This window comes from Lonchura striata, chromosome 6 (assembly GCF_050655825.1).
Source record: "Lonchura striata isolate lonStrDom1 chromosome 6, ASM5065582v1, whole genome shotgun sequence".
Classification (NCBI taxonomy): domain Eukaryota; kingdom Metazoa; phylum Chordata; class Aves; order Passeriformes; family Estrildidae; genus Lonchura; species Lonchura striata.
In genome coordinates this window covers 11,234,908-11,257,841 of record NC_140708.1, presented here as the reverse complement: position 1 = coordinate 11,257,841, position 22,934 = coordinate 11,234,908, and the positions used below count along the sequence as shown (strand labels likewise).

Below are 22,934 nucleotides of genomic sequence, written 5' to 3'. Positions count from 1 at the left end.
GTAAATAAATAACTGGGTCAGGAAACAAATTGTGAAATTATTCCTAGTATGGAGATCAGCAAGTAATTGTGTGTACATTTTATGTGGCTACAACAGTTTTGTCCAAGGATATTTAAAATCCATGCCATAATCCACAAATATAAATTTAGATCTATTCTTTTTTCAGTCAGTCATTATTAAAGGATCATGCCACTTGTATGAACAAGATTATATATATAGGTCTTTTGCACTCCATGACTTGATAAACAAAAATACCCATTTATTTACATATCTTTATCCTTCTAGTTTTTTGGTCCTTTTCCCCAACTTGGGCTTCATAGATTCAAGATGTGTTAAATCACTGTGTGGTTTTGGCATTTTGGTTTTCGTGCCTCTGTTTTTATAATTAATGACAACTTTGCAAATTAAGATAGCCTGCATACGTTTTGCAATTGTTTTGTCACTAAAAACCCAAACTGCCAATATTTCACCTTTATAATGTACTTAAGAGAGTTGCTTATACTCATCAAGTAACTTATTCCTTCCCATCCAAATCACGATCCTTTGTCTCTCAAACTGAGCTGAACAAGAAGCTCAAACATCGTGTGCAGCATCCTAGGAGCATGGCAGGCTTTGTGGTAGTACTCAAGCTCTTAGAAGTTCCTGGGAATGCTGCTCTCAGAGATGTTATTAATTTCATTCCTGTGACATGTCAGCACAGCATGCTGGGGATTGCACCACCAGCCCCAAATGGGATTTTGTGAGGAGTCAGCTCCCATCCTGGCAATTCCGAGAACAGCACAGCACAGCCACCTGTGACTCACAGCAAGTGAGAGTCTCTGCCAGCCTCTCCAGCTGCAGAGACAGGACAGGAGATCCATGGCAGAGTTGTTCAACCAGGCACAGCCAATTCCTTTCACTGAAGGCCCTCCAGCACCCTCCTTGCCAGCCAGACAAAGCAGCAAAGGCACATGAGCAGACATGGGAAAAGCCTGCATTTTAGCCATGGTGGCTGCACCCTTGTCAGGTGACTAAACATGAGTTGTCTCATGCAAATGTGCCCTTCATCTCTCCAGAGAAGCATTTCCTGGAGGCAGCTGCATCCTGTGTGTCCTGTGAACTGCTGCGACTGACCATGTACAGACAATGCTGAAACATGGCATTCAAGCTCCAAAAGGGAGCTGTGGAGAGGAACTGAACAAATCAAACATCCTGTCCACTGAGAAAAACAAAGACTACATAAAGCAGATTCCCATTAATAATCCTGTACTCCACAGACAATGCAAAGCTCTCATTCCACTGTCCTTGGACTGACTGACATGGAAAGCAGAGCTGCAAGAAGGACATGCACCCTTATGCAGGAGGCAGGTACCAGCTCCATGAAAACAGAGGGATTGAGGATCCAGGACAGTGAAGAAATACCAAATGGCTCCCAAGCATTATAAAGGGAGTAAGACAAAAGGAACAAATGGCACATTGACACGTGCCTGCATTTTTATGTCAACTTTTTTTTTCCTAGACTATTATAGCTTCAAGTTTCTTTACAAAATTAAGGTTACTGCAGCTGAATTGTTAGCAAACTGCAGACAAAGGGAACACTTTTAGAAAGGAAGTTTTGAAATCAGTGAGAAATTTTTAAGGAGAAGAGTTCTAAGAACTGTTTTTAAGTCAAAATTCCAGCAACCAGGATAGGCCAAGGTGTCTGGAACTCTGAACCTCAGATCTGACCTCAAAGAGCACGTTCTGCACACTGCCCTGGGAAACCAAACTATGGGCACAGGATTCAAAAGTGTCATCCAGAGAGCCATTTATCTGTTATTGACACAGGAAGAAACTCATCACAAGGCTGTTATATACATCTGTGCATTTCCTCAGAAATCTGGTTAGCATCTTCTAAAACCTCTCCACTTGAGGAGAGGTTGTGTGGCTGGGAATGAAAAACTTTCTCTGTGTTACATGGGGAATCATCTCCAGTCTGGCTGAGATGACATCCCTACAGTCAGACTTGTTAAACAGATCCTTGTGCAAGACCTGGCACAAGGCAGGCAAAATGAGGAAGAAAACAGAGGATGAACAGGAAAATGGAGGAATTCTAAAGTGAGGAATTTGTAGGCATGACAGAAAAGATATCAGTGATTGCTCAAACCTGGATTATATTGTGATGCATTTGTGAAATGATAACATTTCTCTGCCTGTGACCATCACCCCAGTCTCTGTTATGCAGAAGTGGTGGGGAAGGTTTCCTGCTTTCAGTTTTTCTTCCCAGAGCTCTGATGAAAGCTGTACAAGTACACCACTGGTAATCTGGGGCTCTACACAAACATATGTACTTCTTTCAGTATCCACTCTTCTATTCAACCCACCGGCTGGAATCAAGGCAAGGGATTCTCTCCCATTCTTCCCTCCAAAAATGGCAAAAAAGACAAGATGAAAACATCACTACAAGAAAGCAAAAGGAAAAACCTACTGGACTTTATCCTGTTGTGTTCTGAAGTCTTTGTGGCAGCAGTAATTCTCCTTTCAAAGGGAAAATGGAGACAGATGCTACCCCGAATATTGTATGATCCTATTTATCTCATCAAGTTGGCTCTATGTGTTCTAGTGAAAGAGCAGAATCATTTGAACCACCTTCAGAGAAAAGAACAGGGAGAACAAAGACTCCCCCTTTTGACACCAGTGAGCTCCTGCAACACTTCTCTGAATCTGGGAGATGATGACCTTATATTCTGGCAGTCACTTACCTGAGAAATCTATGTTATAGTTCATACCTCATTCTGGCTACCTTGGGAAGAGAGCAAACCAGCAATGGCTGGAGACTGAGTCTTTTGTGTTAACAGGTTCAATATGGACAAAAGCTGATGCTGAAACAGACGAAAAAAGTCAAAACAACCTGAAGAGGTAAATAACAAGTACAGAGCATTCTTTCCCCAGTTCCCCTCCCACTCATGGTTTTTTTTGTTCCTTGACAACGAATTCCAAAATGCCCTTTTTCCTCTGCTAGCAGCCTCCATCCCAGTGCAAGGCCCTTAGACAGCTCCAGAAGAGCCAACGCTGCTTGCAATATTATCAAACAGCAGCAGAGAACTAAACCAGGCTCCAGTCATAGCTTGGAACCAAACATGAGCAGTTAAGTAGACAACCCCATTGTTTTCACACCCATCCTGTTACTGGTGGTATCTCCTTTCAAACAGTGAGATACAACCTCCTACCTCAAGACATGCAGCACATCCTGGAGCAAAGGAATTAGTGAACCCTTTCTCACCTGAGCAGCAATCCCAGCAGACAAATGAAGGAATTATAGAACAACATGTAGCAATTTTTTTTGCATGACTGCTAAAATCTCACCAAAATTGGAAATCACACAAACTGCAGGGAAACAAAGTCTTCTTTATATTTCTGTCCCTCTGAATCATAAGAAAGCACAATTGACCTCATCTCTTCTCACAAAACTACTCGGGAGAAGGACGTCTCAATAATAAAATTATAATTCCAGAATTCATGGTTAAAAGTTAAGCCTAGAACTATGAACAGGCTGCAAATCATTGCTTCATGAATCTGGAAAAATTAATCAGATCTGTAAACTGCCCTGTTAATCTCAAAGCCAAGCACTACTGAGTCAACATCCATGAGGCAGAACTCTGGCCTTTCTTGACATAGAATATGAAAAAGAAATTTTAGCTACTGAATTTCATCACTTGGTCTCAGACAGGAGCTACATTATTTCCCCACTCCACAACTGCTCCTACTTGCAAACCCATTCCTTCAGAGGGTGACTAATGTGCAGGACAGTTCAATGAGCAGTAAAATGTAAAGAACAAAGAGAGCACAGGTTTTGTCTGCAAGGCAGAAGAGACAGAAATATGGTCTGGTGAAGTCAAAGTCACTGAGGATGAGGGAGGGCATTGGGAGAGTCTGTGAAGGTGGATCCAAGCCACAGTCTCTGACAAAGGACACCCAAAACCATGCATTAAGAAAACCCAAACTACTCTGTGCACAACAAATGACTTAAAAAGCATGATAAAACCAATGGCCAAGAATTACAGCAGTTGAAAATATACAGGCATGAAAATCACTTTACATAAGGATTTTTTTTAACTTCTTATTTTTACTACTCTAATGGGAAGGCTGTTTGAACACAACACTGTTTGAAAAAGAAACTCTAATCTTACTAGCTTTACTTATTAAAATTAATTTGTAATTCATGCCCATCTTCTCATGCCCGTGTTGGAAATGGAAAATAAGGCTCAATTTCTGATAAATAAAACTTACTGTGTTTACATGCATACGTGGTTACCAATATTCTTTGGCTTGTCACAATTTTGGATCACAGCTGAAAACAGAATTTCAAGGGAAAAGCAAATATCTGCTTTAGCCTAAGACTTGTTTTCCATAAGAAATTTGATATAAACAGTTACTGGGTTTTCTTCATTTACTTTTTATAGTCAAAATGTTATTGCTGGCCAGCCTAACAGTATCTGTGATTTATTGTATTTTATAGATTTTGCAATGACTTTCCTGTTACCTCCCATCTTCATCTCTCATTTATTAAGATAAACAGATCTTTTAGTTCATTTCAAAAACCCTAAAGGCAACCAACAAAAATCTGGACTACATCAGTTGCAAAATCTATACTGAAACTGTACCAAGAAACCAAACTGCAGCTTGAGTTTTAAACTCACAATGGAGATGCTAAGACCCTGGTTAACACCAGTGAAAAAAGGTACGTATATGCTAAAGAGAGCCAGTTCCCTGATAGAAAATACCTACCTTTCATAGCTTCACTGTACCAGAAACATTCACGGCCAAGTAACAGACTTGTACTTTCTTTATACAGTAAAATTACATAGTTTACAAAAACAAACCCCTCTGTGTCTCACTGTAAACACATATACTAAAATATATGTTATCATACCATTAACATATAAAAGGAATTGGCTAGAATCCTGTAAAACCAGGGGGAAAGACAGTTTGTCTTCCCTACTATCCAAAATTCAATTAAAAGAACACTAACAGAAAGATGTGGTACAGACAGAAAACAGCTTATAGCTTTCCAGTGTTCTGGGCAGGTGAGATGTCATACACATTACCCCCAAAATACAAATACAGGAGCAAATACAGGAGCAGTCAAATGATACCCAACAGCACCAACTTTCCCTGCCTGGATGTGTGGAATAGTTGCTCTTCCTGCTTTCATTTTTATATTTTATGTGCATTTGTAGCATGCAAGGATATGACACTGGTCATTTTGTCACTGTGAGAGGACGCTTCTTAGGTTAGATATTCAGAGGAGGGTTTAAAAGGCACAATAAGAAGAACAGTGGTTATTCTAATAAATAATCTAGCATACAATCCTACGTGTGCCAATAATATAATTTGTACTGAAGGAGCTCCAAGTACGTCTGTCATTAAAAGATTGTGCAATTGTAGCAGCCAAAGATGTTGAAAACTGCATTCTACAGCAGTGGCAGTAATTCCACAGCTGTGTGCAAAAATTTGATTAATTACAATTCACTGGGTGTTTTGATAGTAACACAGGAAAAAGTTTGGCATTGAAAAAAACATATGATCAATTAAGAATGCCATCAAGCCCCCTTGAAGCATAACCTTCTAGTATGTATACACAGCATTTACATAGATTGATTAACTTCCAAGATATAGGTTTCATATATATAAAGGACAGAAAATCAAAGCTATTAATAAGAGACTGTATGAAAACTGTATAAATTCTTCCCTAACAAAAGCTCATCTGAGATTATCCAAGTTTAAAGGGAACACAAATTGCTGCATATTCAGACACACATCAGAGCTGCATTTCTGCCTGAGCACGTTTTAGGGATGGAGGAAAAACAGCAGAGTTGGAGCAAGTTCTCTGTATATTGAACATATTAGTCAAGCTCATAAAAATTATCCATAATCCTTCCACCTGCAAACCCAGGCATACACATTTCTGTGCTGCAAGTGCACCAGAGTCCTGACTGACCAGATACTGCTACTGCCTTCACCAAAGCTGATGGCACTTGGAGGTTCACACAGTTCTGCCTGTCTAGGTGAGGGCCTGACAACAGTTTGACAAGAAGTTCAGTGAAAGTTCTGATGCAATATCAAACCTGCAGCTGCTTTTTTCCACAGGACATCTTACTAGACAGTAGAAGAACATCAATAAATAAATGCACACAGTGATTCTATTTTAGTTTTATGACCCAAGTTCTAAAAAGACATCCCTGACTTAATACAATTCCTCCACAGCTGTCCATAACTGCGCCAAGTACTGCTCCTGAATAAACTAGACCAGGAATCTTAGGAGATGACTGCACAAATGCCTATCACTCTACTTGCCAATAAAAAATCAATTCATTACCACCTCTCAAACTACCTTGTAAATACATCTTAGCCAGGAAGTTAAATAGAATCGATTAGGTCTGTCCTAAGTAATCTAACAGGAGATAGTTCAAAAAGGGGGGATGGGGATACCTATTGTTCAGGATTAAAAGGATTAGCATCTTGCCTCAAACTTCAGTAAAGCATCTGATCCCAGCAACATCACACAAGCAGTTTACAGAGCTGTTGGTGCTTCTTTGTGTACTCTGGTATCATGTACAATTCACTAGTAACAAGATTCCTGAAGGGAAAAGTCTTATGGTGCATCTTCATACTCTGCTTTCTGTAAGCCATGAAGATACACTCTGTCATTTCTGCAGCACTTCATGAAATCATGATGTGAAAAAGAGTTGATTTTAACTTTAGAAGCAATAAAAAACTTTAATAATTTGGACTAACATACTACAAGTACTGTAATTTAGAATAGTAAAAGTGCTAGTACAAGCAAGAGCATATGTGGACAAATAGAAATTCTGGAACCAAAACCAACAGGCTTTAGCTTGGGAACTGAGCCTTACAGAACACTGAATAATAGGATCAGAGAATATGCTGAGTTGGAAGGAACCTACAAAGATCATCCTATTCCAGCAAATACACCAAAACAACACAGGAACATACTTCCCTAAAAAGCTGGTTACACTCAAATGCAAAGAATTCTGCAGAACAAAGAGGATTTTACTGTATTTATATTAATATAAAGCTGTATTATTATACTTTCAAAATACCTAATTATATCAGCCAATGATAAGAAGTACTATTCCACTCACAATCAGCCCAACTAATCAGCAGTTTATTCCTATTGTGATGATACTAATACAATTTGTAGCAATTCAGTATATGCATTTAAAATCTTAGTAAAACCCTTCAAACTAAAGATGTAAGAATTTTTCAGAGTCATCTGAAACTAGAGCCAAGAACAGAAATATAACTTTGCATCATTTATTAAAAGAAATGAGGTACTTACCCCACGTCCTAGACTCAAAATTGATGGGAAATTTCAAATTAAAATACTCAGTCAGGCTTTTTTCAGAGTGATGCATTATATGTAAGAATAATTAATTTTTTCCTTATACAGATCTATTAAAAAATTGGCTAACTAATAGACCAAGACTTTCCATAAAGTAGTCAAAATGGAACACAATAGTAGCTAATAAAAGACAAAAATGCTGAATACAAAACTTTTTTTTAGCCATGACTGCTGGACCCTCTGAGAGTTGGTAGACAAAAATAAACACTGTATCATTAATTGAGTTAATAATTCACCCATCTGTAAATAAGAAGTCAGACTTACTCAAGATTAGATGAGGTCTGCCATATTTCTCTAGTAAAGTATTAATTACTGCAAAAGGATATTACTTGCAAACAAAGATCAACCCCCTAATAAACAGGAGTCTATTTCAATTGCTTACAAAATCAGCCTAATGAATTCTCTTCTGAAATTGTTCTGGTTTCTCAAGACTTTATATAGTCCTAAATTTATAGTTCTTAACATTGATTCACCTTCTGGTATTAAAGATACTGTATGTAACAATGCCTTAAATATGCAATGCATATTAAAAAATATTAAATACCTCAAAGAATTAACAATAACTATTGCTGAAGTAACCTCAGGCTTTACTCCAAGGAAGCACAGATAAGTTAGGGGAAAAAAACAATCCCAAACCAAAGTTTCACTGTATGTCCTTCCCCCATTTACATAAATATATCACACAGCAGATGCCAGAAAACCAGAAGTGTTCTAAACCCACAGAGAACATAAAGAGGTTTTTTGATACCTGATGAATTTCAAAAAATTAAATGGTTTCAGTGCTGTTCTGTCATTTGTTTAGGACTGACATCATCTTAACAGGACCGGCTTTACAAAGAGAAAGACAAGTGTCTTCAGTTTAAATTTTTGCTTCTTTTGCTTCTTCTTTCATTGAAGAAGTCATTGGATGTGTCTTTGCCATTTCTAGCCCTTGACTGGACTTCCTGATTTGGCCAGCAGTTAAAAGGATATTAATCCAAGGGTATGAGAAGGGAAGTAGTAAAACAATATGCTCCCAGCCCTGGCCTCTGCATGTGCACAGCAAATGAATTTTGAGCCCACAGCATATAAATAAAACCTGTATTAAGCAGAAGAAACCAACCTGTGCCTTCAGCAGCCTTCTCCTCTATCCTTCTCTCCCCATTAATACTCCCTCAGAATTCCAGGTAATCCATGATTAGTAGCAACTACATCTTAGCTGTCATCGTGAGTGGTGTGAGCTGCAGCCAACTAATGATTGATATTGATTCACATTTCCATTCCTCTTCCATTTCCTCCTTTTCCATTTGGTGGCCCAGCCACCAAATGCTTCAGAAACACTGATCATATCCATGCCAATATAAATGGTGCAACACAAAATTCAGAAAGTAACACGTGTTCCCATACAAAAACACCCCTGGAAAGAACTGGCAAGTACTTCAGAGGCTGCTCTTGTGACAGTGAAGGCAGGAATAGGGGACATAGGAGGTTTACTACTTCAGGGGTTGTTTTTCAAAAAACGTGCACATGATAGTCACTTTACTACAAAATGAAGTTAGCAGTAAGTTTAGGATGCTAAAAACACAGATTCCGCTCAGCTATTCTCCTCGTGCAAGTTAAATACCTCAAGCTGAGAGTCTGTTCCTGAACTTTCCTATGTTCACTTTTCTCCTTAGCAGTTGAGATAAATTTAAAAAGCAAACATAGTAAAACATTAAGTTGTTGCTAGAACAACTTCAGCAGTGTTTGAGGTTGCTATGGAAATTTGATTTTCCTGTCCTCAAGAAAGTGCCATATATGAAAGATTGCTCATGATAACTATATCATGGACAGCCCATTTACAATGCTTTAGCACCTATAACTTTTTTTTCTCCAAATACTTGGTTTAGCCTGTTTTAGTACAACTGAAGGCTTGCAACATCTGCCAGCAAAAGAAATTTCTGTTAATGGCAGGTAACTACCAACATCTCATTTCAAAATCTTTTTCAAATGCAGAACCCTGAGAATGACAAAATGAAACAAAAAATATGTAATAAATCAGAATTGATCAATACAATTCAAGTACTGAGAACGCATAATAGAAATAAACAATAGCACTTGATTCTTACATATGTCTGCTTAGTTCACAAGTGCTTAGTGCAAACTAAAAGAATAATTTCTGTAATGGAGGAGACAGATTGTGGCTCTAACAGACTGAAGTGGGTTTAAGCCAGTGCCAAAAAGGGCATGGCCCTTTCAGCATCAGTGAGAGACCTAAGCAGCAACAGTTGCCTTGTTTGTATATCAGTAACCTAAATTCAGGGGGAGTTGAAGGGTATGCTTTCTTAGGAATAGCAAAAAAGCCTTCTTCATTTGAAAAGTACAGAACTTATACCCTAAACTAGGAATACACAGTGTCTGATCCTGACAGCAACATTTTTACTTTATTGAGACATGAATTTCACCTGAAGCTCCAATGTCTCAGCTGTATGAGAATGGGAGGAACAGGAATGCACCAAACCCTATGGATCCATACAGTCATGTAACCTACTGAAGCACCTTTTACAGAAAAAGCCCTTCACATTTTGGGTGGGTTTTTCACACTGCTATTTGTAAGCTGGATAATGAGACTTCATACAACACATCATGGTATTTATTCACTGTTAAGCACAGAAAAAGACTGCTGGAATTCTGGGAAAGAAGAACACAAAGCTCATAACATTCTAATTATGCTTTCCAGAACTTATCTTACTCAAGTAAGCACAATGTGAGCAGTGCTTTAGTATTGCACAGCTGACAAGTTATTAATATACAGAAACATCAGTGGAGACTTGAAGAGTGGGTGGCTTTCAAAATTAGCTGCTAAATGGATTTGACAGGTGTAAAGCCCAGCTGCTCCTCCTGCCAGCACAAGAAAAACACTGAGCAGTATCTGGGGATGGAGGTCTTCTGGCAAAGCTTTCCTTCATCTGGACAGCCCCTATTGGGATGGAAGACAAGTACCATGCTGACATCTCTCTCTCACTGTACAGACTCTCAACAGGTATAGTTCAGAAGATAGGCTTTTTTAAATGTTTTTAACATATACAGACAAATATTCTGTTTGTTTGCATATTTTTATACATATGATCTGTAAATACACACATATAATATGTAGATTTATATTATAAGTCAATTTATATAAACAGCAACAGGTAAGACAGAGTGATGAGTCTGATGGAGATACACAGTCATATTCCAAAGCTTAAGCTCTGGAAGCTGAATTTCCACAATACTGTACTGAAAGAACCACCTGCATCCACTAGCCTATATCCTGCTCACTGTGGTATCTCCAAAGTAGAACTGACCTTTCTAATTCACTGAAAAAGTGCAGATAATCTAGACAGCTACAAAGCAATTTGCTTTCTTCAGCGTGAAAAAATATTTTGTTCTCATAAATGCTGTAAAAAAAAAAAAAAAAAAAAAAGAAATAAAATACTTAAGACTTTCCAGAGAACCCAGCATACCTTGTGGCTCTTCTACACAAATAAGCTGTGCAGTAGGTCAACACTGAAGCCAAAGACTGAGTACAGTTCAGGTAGCAACACTAATTCCAGTCTAGCTGACTGGGCTAGCAGCAGGAGTATAACCATATCCCAAACCAGTCTAGCTTTCAGTTATAAATATCAATATGCAAGCAGTCCCCCTGCACTGAGCTCCCTGCAGCTGTGCCTTCAAGTGCTGAGCTTGAATATGGAACCTCAAGATGCTTTATGTGTGTCTTTTGCAGAAAGACATGTAAATCATCAGCAGCATTTCACTGCTATCTGACTTTGGAGCAGGGGCAGGAGACAGAGGCACACAGCTGGGAGCATGACTGAGTTACAGCTGGAGGATGCTAAACAGTATCTAAGGTTGTTTAACTGGCACAACCCTTGGAGAACAGATAGTGCTTTACTAGCAGGAAAGAACCTGAGGTACAAAGACATCCAGGATGCTGTGACATACTAACGCAGATTTCTCTAGATGAGCTGCCAAAATGGCAACCCCCAAGCCAGTATGATCTACATCACTTTTGGTTACTGTTGAAGTCTAGAAAATACTTCTTTTCTTTTGGAATTCTGTAACTTCTAGAAATGAAATCAACATTAAGAACTATTCTTAGTACAGCACTTAACTACAAAAAAAGAAGTAATTTATTTTATATATGTAAGCGTGCTTTTAAAATACTAAATCCTTTCACACAAAAAAAGGTATCCCCATTGCTTAAAAGTGCAAGTTTAACAACAAAGTAAATAGGAAGCCTGCCATTAGCCAACATCTTAAGAGAAAAAACTTTGGAACAACCAATGCAGTAGTGTAAAGTGCACAGAAAGAACCAGGGCCACATAGAAAACAGCACTGCAGTGCAGCTTTCCACACCATCACTCATTTCCAGAGTGGGAAGCCACAGGGCAACACCCATATTTCATAACAAAGCATCTGGGGAGGTAGATTCCAGTTTATTGCTGTTCTTTTGGGGCATGTTCTGGGAATGTAATGGCCTCTCCCTAGAAGGCTGCATGGAGAGCAGACTCCCAGTAAGCAGTAGTTCAAAAGAAGCAGGTGCCAAAGTACACAGGCGGGATGTGGTACTGCTTGAGACAGTTATGTTCTGTGGGAATATTACAGCAATGTACTCTCCAACAAAGTCATCTTTGAACCATCTCCAAGTGCTGTTTCTGCATGTTGCTGTCTTTCACAATGCAGCAAAAATCAGGTCATTTATGCTCTGCTGAGTCAGTTACTTAAATTTTCTCTTCCCCAAGCTCTAAAGTTTTCCAAGAAGCTGATAGCTTCGAAGCATTTTCTCCTCTATTGCATGTATCTTATCTTTGCCCTGTATTACCAAGGGATACAAAAACTAGAATTTTAATGCAGAGAAAGGAGTACCTGAAAAAAACACTATTAGTTTTTGATTGTTTTCCCTGAAAGCTACAACACTTCCTCCCCTCAAATTTGAAATATCCTCAAAGTTTTTACTTATTTTTAGGACTCAGAGGACCAAGTCTTCTCTCTGCCTTACTTTCCATAGACACAGTAATCCTTTGTGAATTAATTTCTTTTTACTGCTGGAGTATTTTGAGTGTCCGCTGAGGATTTAATCATAGTATCTGGCAGTGTATACCTCTATTTTTCACTGTGCAGAGAGAGAACAAGCTGCAATGAAGTAACTGAAAATGGAGGGGGAACATCAGCAATATCTATAGAAGATCCTGATTTTGACAAGGATCAATCTGAGCCATGGGATTAACATATAAAACAGAAACTTACTCAGAAATGTTAAAATTAGATCATCAACACAAATAAAATAAATCCTTGAGAGAGTGAAAAAGTAGTAGTGTGTCACAGTAAAAACAGAAATGAACAAGGAACCTCTTCTACTTTCAATTATTGTGCCAAAAATAAAGAATTTTATTTGTCTCAAAAACATCTGAAAGCCCTGTAGAAGCTTATTGTACAAACTGTACACTTTCTTCTTTAATCATGACACAAACACCAATAAAATGGCACTTCAAAAATATTTGCTTCGTAATTTAGCACAATCAAGCCAGCTGAAGCAGAATGCAGTCAAGCAAAGGGATCCTGCAATTGACAGCTGGGACAGAGGGGCAGAGGGAGGAGGGAAAAGGCTACATGAGGACAAGTCTTCTCTTCCATGTACCCAGGAACACTTCACCTCACATACCTTACCAAGTGCCCTAACATGCAGCCAGCACATGAACATATTGGGCTCATTCACATCTGACCAGAACAAACACATCCACTGCCACCAAAACAAACCTCATCTCTTCCTTCTGCTGAAGATGATCTCCCCATTAACATGACAGTCAGACTGAAGGGCCACAGTCCCACATGTGCCACTGGCCATTGTAAAGCAGCTCCAGATTCTCACAATGGGAAAGGGTTCCTCATTGCCAGTGAAGAGTCACTCTTTGTCCCTGTTTTTGCTCTAAGTCTGGCTAAAGCTCTATACTCTTGCACAGCCCAGCACAGAGTCCCAGGAAAGACTGTTCTCAAGCCACTGGTTTAGCAATTATTTCACTTGATCCAAGAGAGACAGGCAAACTGGCATGCTCCTTTTTTTTAGTGGGGCAGAGGTGGGAGGTTGAGCTGTTCTTCCAGCCTCCCTACCTTAGGAGATATGCATATTCAGGATCTCCTCATGAAAATGTATTTTAGCTTTTATCTATATATTCCTCAGAAACAAAGAATTGCAGGAGAACCAGTTCTTGGTGTATACCAGCCCTGAAACTGTGAGTGATAGTTACTGCAGAACTTTATATTAGTTGAGACCAAAGGGCAAATCTGTTGGTTTGACAAGGTGAGAACTGTAAAGCTAATGAAGCATCATCTTCATATTCAGAGCAACAAACTACTATGTTTTTTTCTGATTTATTACATATGGATTCATACTGAATTCACAAGCAGCACTGGTTGGTTTACAGGTATTAAAAAAAAAGGCAACACATACTTCACAAAACAAGGCATACCCAGAGGAGCACATAAAACACTGACTCATCATCATCCCAAGCACCCAGCTCTGCCCTGCCAGCTAAATGTACCATTCCCCAGTCCTGTTTTTCATCACAGTATACTGAGCCAAACTGTTTCCTCCTTTGACATCTACCCTGCACAAGACCATCAGTTTCTTCCAAAAGGAAAAGGCTAAAATAAGATACTTTTCTGTTCTACAACATCCTCTTCCTTTCTTGTTGCAGAAGTTTCTCATGTGTGTTCTCATTCAATGCATTCACTTTTCTTAATATCCAATTCCAATCCTTTTCTTTTCCAACCTCTTGTGTTCTCCTAGATCCTTTACCTGAAAGTACAGACTTGCCATAACCTATCAACCTTAAACTCATTTAATCATAACTGCATTTTCCATTATTCTTTTCCATTATTTCCATTCTTCTTTCCATGCTTCTTAAAATGCCTGTCTGAAATGTCTCTCTTTCATTGTTATCTGTAGACCTTCAATAATAAATTTTTGGTTCAGCATACCATTCAGGTTCCCAAAACCCTCTTCCCAAACACAATTATTAAGAAAGACACTCAGACCACATCTTCCTGTACCTGAAACATGTACAGTTGCTGCTGTGAAAAAAATGTGAACTGCTATCTATGTTTCTACCATAGTGCCCTCTGCTAGTAAGTCTGTGACCTTAAAACTTTTCCTGCACATTATTCTATTCTCTAAAATATCTCTAGCTGCTTCTATCCTTTGTCATCTCATTTTCTCCCTCTACGCTTTATTTCCAGATATTTTAATGTGCAATTAGGGAGGCAGTAATTAAATTCAAACTGACAGCTCACAGAAGCATTCTGTTCAGTCCACATTAAAACCTTGGCTCCAATTTGTCACCCTGCCCACACACGTACTTCCATCTCCCCCCTTGGCTGCTGAGGGGATTCCACCATATTCCTAAGGCTTCAGACTGAATTATATCATATGCATGATTTTATCACTGATCTCTAACATCATAGTACCCAAACTATTTCTTATATAGGTAAATTGATCTACTCTCCCTAAAATACAACTACTCCTTACCTACCTACAAGTAAAAAAGTTTTACTCATCATGTCAATTGCTGCAAAGTATTCCCCTAACCCATCACTCTCATCTTTTTCTATCTTTGTGACATGATGGACCCCCCATAATTAACCAAAATGATGCCTTCAACTTCAACACCTTATCTTGGCTACATTTTTTAATCTTAATGTGAGAAGGCACACCACTCATTTCCACTTACCTACACTTTTTTTCAGAATCCATACTACTCCATAACCTTAAAATCAATGAGGAGCATCACATACTTGCCTTTTTTCCTACGCTAACACTTTGGCCAAGAAGCTTTCTCCTGCATTGACATCTATTACTATAAGGTTAACAAGAAGCACTGCTTACCAAACATCCTCTTCCCCAATATCCAGGCTACATATACACTGGCATTGCTTATCACTATTGCCATTTCTCTAGGCTTCTGGACAGTCTTTTCTTCTATGACTGCAAACACCTCACATGCAGGGTGATTCCCAGTTATACCAGCTAGGCAGCCAAGTCCTCCAGTGCTCCTAGAAAATCATCTCACAGGAAGAAAAAGCATTTGATTACAGCATGCACAACCTAAGGCACTACAGTTCCTCCCTCCTCCTCAGCCTTGCACAGTGGCAGAGGTATCCAGTCAAAGTCAGCACAATGAAGCTTGCTACTGGCAATAGGGCTCCAGGTTCATTTACAGCCAACTCTTCACCTGAGGCAGGAACTTCACTTAAAAAAAACAGTGTCATCATGAGAGAAACTGAATTCAGGTGCTAGTCTACCCCTCTCCTGTTACTGAGTTTCTAAACAAGGAGAAAGAGACAGTGCTTTCCATCTCCTCCCTTTCTCAGTCTGACTACAGAGCCTAAAATCTTTAACCATAGTTACACAAGGTCAATGGATGCTGTGCTTTCAGGAATAGCTACACCTCAGGCACTCAGGCATTTTAAAAAAGCAACATTTGTGAACAGCTTGCATTTTAGGAATTTCATCTATAAAGTGGAGATTACATTATATCATACAACTGAGTGATGAAAGCAATCAGTAACTGAAGTACTCAGACACTAGACTGCTAACTACCCACAAAAAAAGCCCCAGAGCAATGGCAGACTGTCTTCTGATCAGGCTTGAATACCACACAGTAAATACAGAGTGCATTAATCAAAGGAGAAGAGAAGGTGATAAGAACCATATAAATAAACAAGCAGTTTTCATTCACTTCACTGAAGGCAAAGATCCTAGAGAAATACCACATAAAATTTTCTAAAATATTGCTCTGTTGCATTTACATTAGCATCCAAAATAAAGCTGTACCAAAAACTTTTTTTTTGTATGATTTTTTTTCGATGATGTTCACATGCATGGGAATGCTTGAGACTTTTCCTTCAAAGGTTACATCAAGATTCAGCTTTTCCAAAATATGTGTACTACCATGTCCACACTTAGGATTTCACATAAGAGTGCAAATATTCCTATTGCTGTTTGACAATCCATTCTTTTTACCACCTTTCTCATGCTTTCTTATTTTTCATGAGTCTTGTTTTGGAAAATAAACAAACAAAAAGCCCCCCCACAAGCAAAACACACCACACAAGCCTTCACAAAGCTCATCCACTCCACTACACTGAAGTGTTTTGACAGTCTGGAGAAAACCCAGAAGTTCCATGCCAGTCTGAGCACCCTCACTGTCCCCCATGCCATGATGTGCTCAGAGTTGCTATTGAAACCTTGGGAGGTCTCTGTGGAAGGAATCTGCTCTGACTACAGCTAATATCCTCTATCTGCACTTTCCCTCAAATATGTTTTTTCTGGAATGGATGACTAGAGGGAAACAATTGCTAGAACATCTGTACACAGGCCAAGTATAAATGCTGAGAATTTCTCATCCTTAACATCTGAAAACTGTGACCTGACAAGCTATTTGAGCCTCACTTCAGACTATATGATTTCAATTTTTTAACTGTAAAAGCAGAAGGAAGATCTTTTTAAAACCTTCCTTCTCATGCCTATCACTTGCCTCAGGAGTGCAAACATTATAAAAATCAAGGAATTTATAAGATACAGATGGAAGAAAAAAAAGTTTTTACCTTTTGCTGAACTAGCATAAGTTTGATATAAGTGTCTGCTAGGAGAAAGGTTCAACCAAAACACTTCCACACATTAGCAAATACTTTCAACTTGTGGACAGGATCAGCAGCCAGACTACAATACTTTATAGAAATACACCCCCTCTAAACCCAAGAAGGATCTCTATCCTAGAGGGTGAGATTAAAAGCATGTAAAATAGAGTATGTAGATATAAAATACCCGTCTCAATCAAGGAGAGATGGGTGGCTTCAAAGAGCAAATAACACAGCTCCCTAAAACTAAAACTTCTTGCTCAAGGATATACTAACCTGCCTGTACAAGCAAATATATGACTCAGCCTGTACATCCAGAAATTTAGCTTGCTTTACTCAAGTACAGTAGTACAAACATACAAGCTGAGTCAAGTAGGAATATGAAAGTGAAGAGCAGTAAGTCAATCCAAAATCATCTATTACTTTTTTGACCAGACTGCTTCATGACCTTCAGCATGACTGTTCCCACCCCAGCTTCAAAAAAATTATCCCACAATAGCATTCCAAGAAATCCATCAGGTGCTCAGAGACAAGAATATGAAGAGTATATTGAAAGGAAACATACAGCAAAAGCCAGAGGAAAAATTATCATCATCTAAATTCATTATGACTATAAATACCTAAAAAAAAAAAGAGTGAAGTTACAGATATTAAGCATATTATCAAATATAACTAAGACTTCGCTTCATCATTTCCACAAATTTGCTGGAGGCCCTTTTCACCCACAAGTCTCTGAGGAATCTTCCCCAGTTGTATACAAAACCATCCAATACAGTAGGTTCCCAAACATCTCACATATATTGGGCTCTTCTGAAGACTTTGATACCACTGCTAGTTTCTTTGGAGAAAAAAAAGCACGTATGTTTATTGCTTTTTAGATTATCTCATCAGATATATCTAAAGGCATGTCACAAATGCACACAGCCTCCTAGCAGTTATCTCAACAGCTTTAAAAGCTTGGGCACCGATCCAGAAAGAATAGAGTCACAAGTATCACCTCATAAAACAGGTAAACAATTACCACTTACTTGATTCATCTTTTCTCATCTTTCTGAACTCTGACCTGAATTTCAGATACCTTCTTTGTGGAAGATGAGGGTATCACAAGCTTCAGGGTTTATTTTCCACCTTAATTTCAATCCTCTCCAAAGCAGTAAGCTGTGTTACTGGTAAGTTTATATTTGTAAGAGGCTTTAACTATGTAAAGTGACATTAATCCTATTGTGTCACTCAGAGACCACTTTTGCAGTGCTTTAGGTTGATTCAAAAAGGAAGATGAGTGACTGTAGTCACATCATTCAAGTTTTTTCTTATCCTTTTCTTACCCTGCTCCCCCTCCATGCTCATCACTTCCCAACACCACAGGAGTAACCTAGACAGTTTCTTAAGGACAGAATTAAAGATAATTAAATGCTCTAGGAAATGCAATTGTTAAAGTATCTTACCAATGCAGGCCATTGAATTTGTTTGATCTTTGATCCCTGAGTCTGGCTTGGGTCCTTTCTTTTTGCCCAGACCAGCTGGTACTCCACCAAGAAGGCTGCAAAATCTTCATAAACTTTAACCCATTCTCGCTTTTCCCATTCAAGGTCATCAAATTCCACATATACCTGGGGAAATTTAAGAAAGGAAAGGACACACATTATTGCATATACACAGTACGTGTTCATCTACATACACTTTTCAATGCATACAAGATCTTTTTTATTACCCATTTTAATGCTATGGCTTTGAAATTAAATATTCAGCTCCTACACCACAGAAGACAGTTTTCTCAGCAGTGCACTTGTGGTGAAGAGAGGAGACTTACATTTACTGGGTGCCTTATCTCATGCACAAAAAGCATTACTCTAAGTATTTAATAGTAGCATTTAAGTAATGCATACAGCTATCTACATAATCACTAAGTTTTACAAATACTTCTCATTTTCAGTTCAAATATATGTCATGTAATACAAACCAACCAATGAAATGGTTTTAAGGGAAAAAGAAAAAGTCAATTGGAACAGCACCAGAAAGGATATCCTGAGCTTGCAGACCTTGCTACTACAAGCAAGTCAAACACACAGCAGCTCACAGAAGCAGCTCAGTTTCCTCCTGCAATTCAGCTCAAAAAACCAAACAAGAAACAATACCACCCCGTTTTGTTTCCAGCTTGGTTAATGTGAAGCCAGTTTGGATCTCGTGCTATCCCTGTCCCTCCCCAACACAGAGCAGCTGTACCTTCTCCCCTCAGCTGCATTCACTAAACCACTACCTTAAATTAAACACACCAAACCTTTTGTCTCCTCTTGTGCAGGGCAGAGGGATCTCAAAGCTCTCCAAAAACTATCTACATTACCAAACACAACTCTGCTAAACCCATTACATTTCAAAAATACAGAATTTATTTTCAATTTTAAAATAACTTAAAGTAATAAGTTGTTCTCTTTTATCAATTATGGGAAATTTCATGAGAAAAATCAGCTGGCAAAATACAAAAAATGCCACTACTTGTTAAGCTAAGTGGAGAAGGAAGGAAGATGCTTTCCTACCCTTCTGAACTTCAGCCCTCAGCCACACCCAAGGCAATTTCCAAAACTGGAGTTTCTTCCTCTATCTGCTTCTGAGAACTAAAAATCACTGTCACAGAAATATTCTTCTCTTTTAACTCTGGTTAATTTTAGGCCTACAACATACTTTCTTGTCTAGACTTTCTGTCTCACACTATCAAACGTGTACTACACAGTGTTCCTTCTCATCTTGTCCTTCTCCCTTCTGAGTACACAACTTAAATTTCCACCCAGCCACTTCTCACTCCCATCCCCAAGCTCATCATCCCAGTTTTCCTGCACTGATACTTTTAACCTGTATTACTCCCACTTCATTCCCACACTTTCCTTTTCCCTCTTTAAAGCATCAGAGCAAGAAAATCCTCATCTTCGCTCTTCATTACTACAGCAACTACCTCTTATTCTAACAAAGTAGAAATCAGTAGCAGAAACTCTTACCACTAAAAAACCCACTTGTTAATAATTTCACATCTAGAGACTAATTCTAAAATATGTAATAAAGTTGCAGAATATTCATTTCTTAATCAAAATAGTTAAGAGGAACTGTTAACAGTAAACAGAGTAAACTTTAAAAAAGCTGGCAAGAAAGCATATCATATCCCAAATCATTCTAGCAGCATTCATTATCTTGTATTTGCAGCTACTTTGAACCCTTCTGAAGAGCCATTCATTTGTAAATTTTGTCATTTGGTCATTTGATCAATTGTAAACACAATCTTCAATGACAGTACAGTTAAAAAGCATTGTCTAAAATTCACCTTCCTCCTGGCCTCTCCTCCTGCAAATTTTACTCAATTATTTCAGACTGGTCAAATAGTTTTGTTTTAGTATCTGCAAAGACACTTAATCTGGGTAGTCTGTAGCAAGGTGTTAAGAGGTTAAGCATGAGACCTCACACAGAAGCAGATTTTTAGAAAAATAGGAGGCAAGGGGAATCAAGTGAATAAATATTTTTGAAAAACACAGATAAGTCTAAAGCAGAGTTAGCAGTTTAGAAACAGCCACACGAAAACATACTGTATCTTCTGGACACTGGCCAAAACTTGTGGTTAGCTGTGATACAATCTAGTGTTTGTGTGCAAGTTTTGCACCCCAAATAAACCAAAATCCGGTACAGCGACAGTGGGAGTTACTGCTGAGCGATCTGCAGAGTCTCCTAGCACCATATAATTAGATCTTCAAAGGAGCAGTTCCAAGAAAAGTGGAGAATGGAGCATAGCACAGAGCCAGTCTGCCATTGCTCAGGGCACCATATTTCCCCCTTTAGTTCCATACACACAATACTTGGGAATCACTTCTGCCAGCTTCCACCACTTTCAGCTTTCCATGCCAAGCCTATTAACTATCTGCTGGCTTTTTAAAGTTTATTTTTGAAAAGCAGAAGCAAGAGAGAAAATGAAGCTCCCAGTCATTGCCCATTCTGTTTGGCTGGGAAATTAATTTTTCTAAGGCAACAGTAAAGCCTCTGGAGAATAGAGGCTTCCCCTTTCTCTGCACACTGACCTCCCACACAGAGACGAGCACTATCTCCAACAGCACAATTTATGAAAGGGAGTAAGAAGGGAACAAGATGAGGAAAGGGAAACGAAGCAATCCAGCAACCTACGCCAACAAAACAAAATATAGAGCCAATGTTAGACCCTCTAAGGAGTGCAAAGCCTAAAAATATTTAATCTTTTTCGTTCCACTGACAGAATGCTATACAGCAAGAAACTCTATGACATTTGCCTCCCTAAGAATGAATGTTGATTTTGAGAATTTTCAGCCAAATTTTGCTTCCTTGCCTTGTCAGCTATTTGTGAATAGATATTATGCTTGTGTTCCCAGAGTAGCTGAAGTCTTCTCACCACGTATGCATTCTCTTGAATAAAAAGGAGAAATTCCCACTGGGATGATATTATAATTGGCATTAATGTGCTAATTTTGTAACTCATTGCTATTTTCCAACAGGAAGCAGCATAAGCTTTAGCAAGCTTTTCCAAGTAAAGCAAGACAACAAATTTATTTCCAGTGAAGTCAGCCAAGCAATCGCAACAAAATATTGTTATTTCAAAGCCCAAACACAACAACCATGGTGAAATTCTCTACATGCAGCACTGTGATCAAGAGTTTTCCAGCCATTTCTGCTCCAAATAAATAAACCCAAATTCTGAAACCCTTTAGAACTGTCACAAAAGCAATGCTGACTTCTAAAAAAAATTGACTTAAAATGTTAAAAAGCATAGTCTGTGCATCGTCCACTTTCTTAAATTACCCGAGTGCCTTGTTATCCAAGTTCTGTTTGCTCTCCTAAGGGAAGAGAGTACAGCTTCCCCTTTATCACCTGATGATTGTTAACAAAATGTTTATTTATAGGAAGAAAAAAATCCAAGCAACCTCTCTGAAGATTATTTCAATAGGGCCAAGAAAACACTACTTCTGTACAATATTAAATAGTCTTTTTTCAAGTTCAGTTTGGCTACTGACTTCAAGATGAGCCTCAGAGTGCATCTCATTGGGCTTCACTCATAACACTTTAATATTACAACACAAACTATTATGCCATGTTCAATTATTACACATATATACTTTATAAGTAAATTGTAAACGTTGAGAACTCCAGACTCAGATACTAAAAATTATCTGTGCAATTCAAACTTCTTAGTTATGCAACTTAAGATAGACTTAGACCTCTTAGCATGTAATCAAGATTCCAAAAGTAGCTGTCAATTTTCCAACCTTGTGCTGTATGGTCAAGAGAATACACAAATGTAAACCTTGTATGTAATTTAACAGAAATTTACTTAAAAACGCACAACTGTAGAAAAGCATGTTTTGGTGGCAACAAATAGAGTATTTTTCTAACAGGAGGCATGTCATAAAAGGAAACCAAAAATTTTCTGTTTGACACCTCCAAGTTATATAGAGTAACTTAAAGAAATAGAAACCACATTATAAGATGTCACAGAAAAATTCAAAATACAAGTCCAATTGAGATCTTCCCCTTCTATATTCCCCAATGTTAAGTGCAACCTGCAAATTTTCATTCTGGGGAACAAGCATTCTATGGGATGTTTAAGAAAAGATTACTCTTGACCCATTAACAAGAGTTCTGGGAGTTTCTTGTTTTTGAAAGAAAATCTACCTGCAGGAAAGAAAACCTAGGCAGCCAAGGGAGCCACAGCAATTCCTGCTGCTGCCACAGAGCTGGAGGGAGGCAGTGAGTCCAGGGATAGCACACTGAGCCATCCATGGCAGGGATGGGGGTTTGAAATTGCCAGGAATGTTTCTGGAGTTCTGATCACTGGACAACTCTGACACCTTGCTCAGCTCTAATGTGCTTTCTCAGCATGGTGCACAGTTGAAAATTAAAACAAACT

At 38.6% G+C, this 22,934-nt stretch overlaps 1 protein-coding gene across 5 annotated transcripts in view; it reads right to left on the bottom strand.

Moving 5' to 3' along the window:
* Positions 1-22,934, bottom strand: part of JMJD1C (jumonji domain containing 1C) — a 158,460-nt gene that overhangs the window by 88,314 nt on the left and 47,212 nt on the right. For all 5 annotated transcript variants that reach the window (XM_021535498.4, XM_085583185.1, XM_021535521.3 and 2 more), the window contains exon 2: positions 18,469-18,633. In XM_021535498.4, the coding sequence (XP_021391173.2) occupies positions 18,469-18,633 (165 nt within the window). The remainder of the gene's footprint in view (positions 1-18,468; positions 18,634-22,934) is intronic.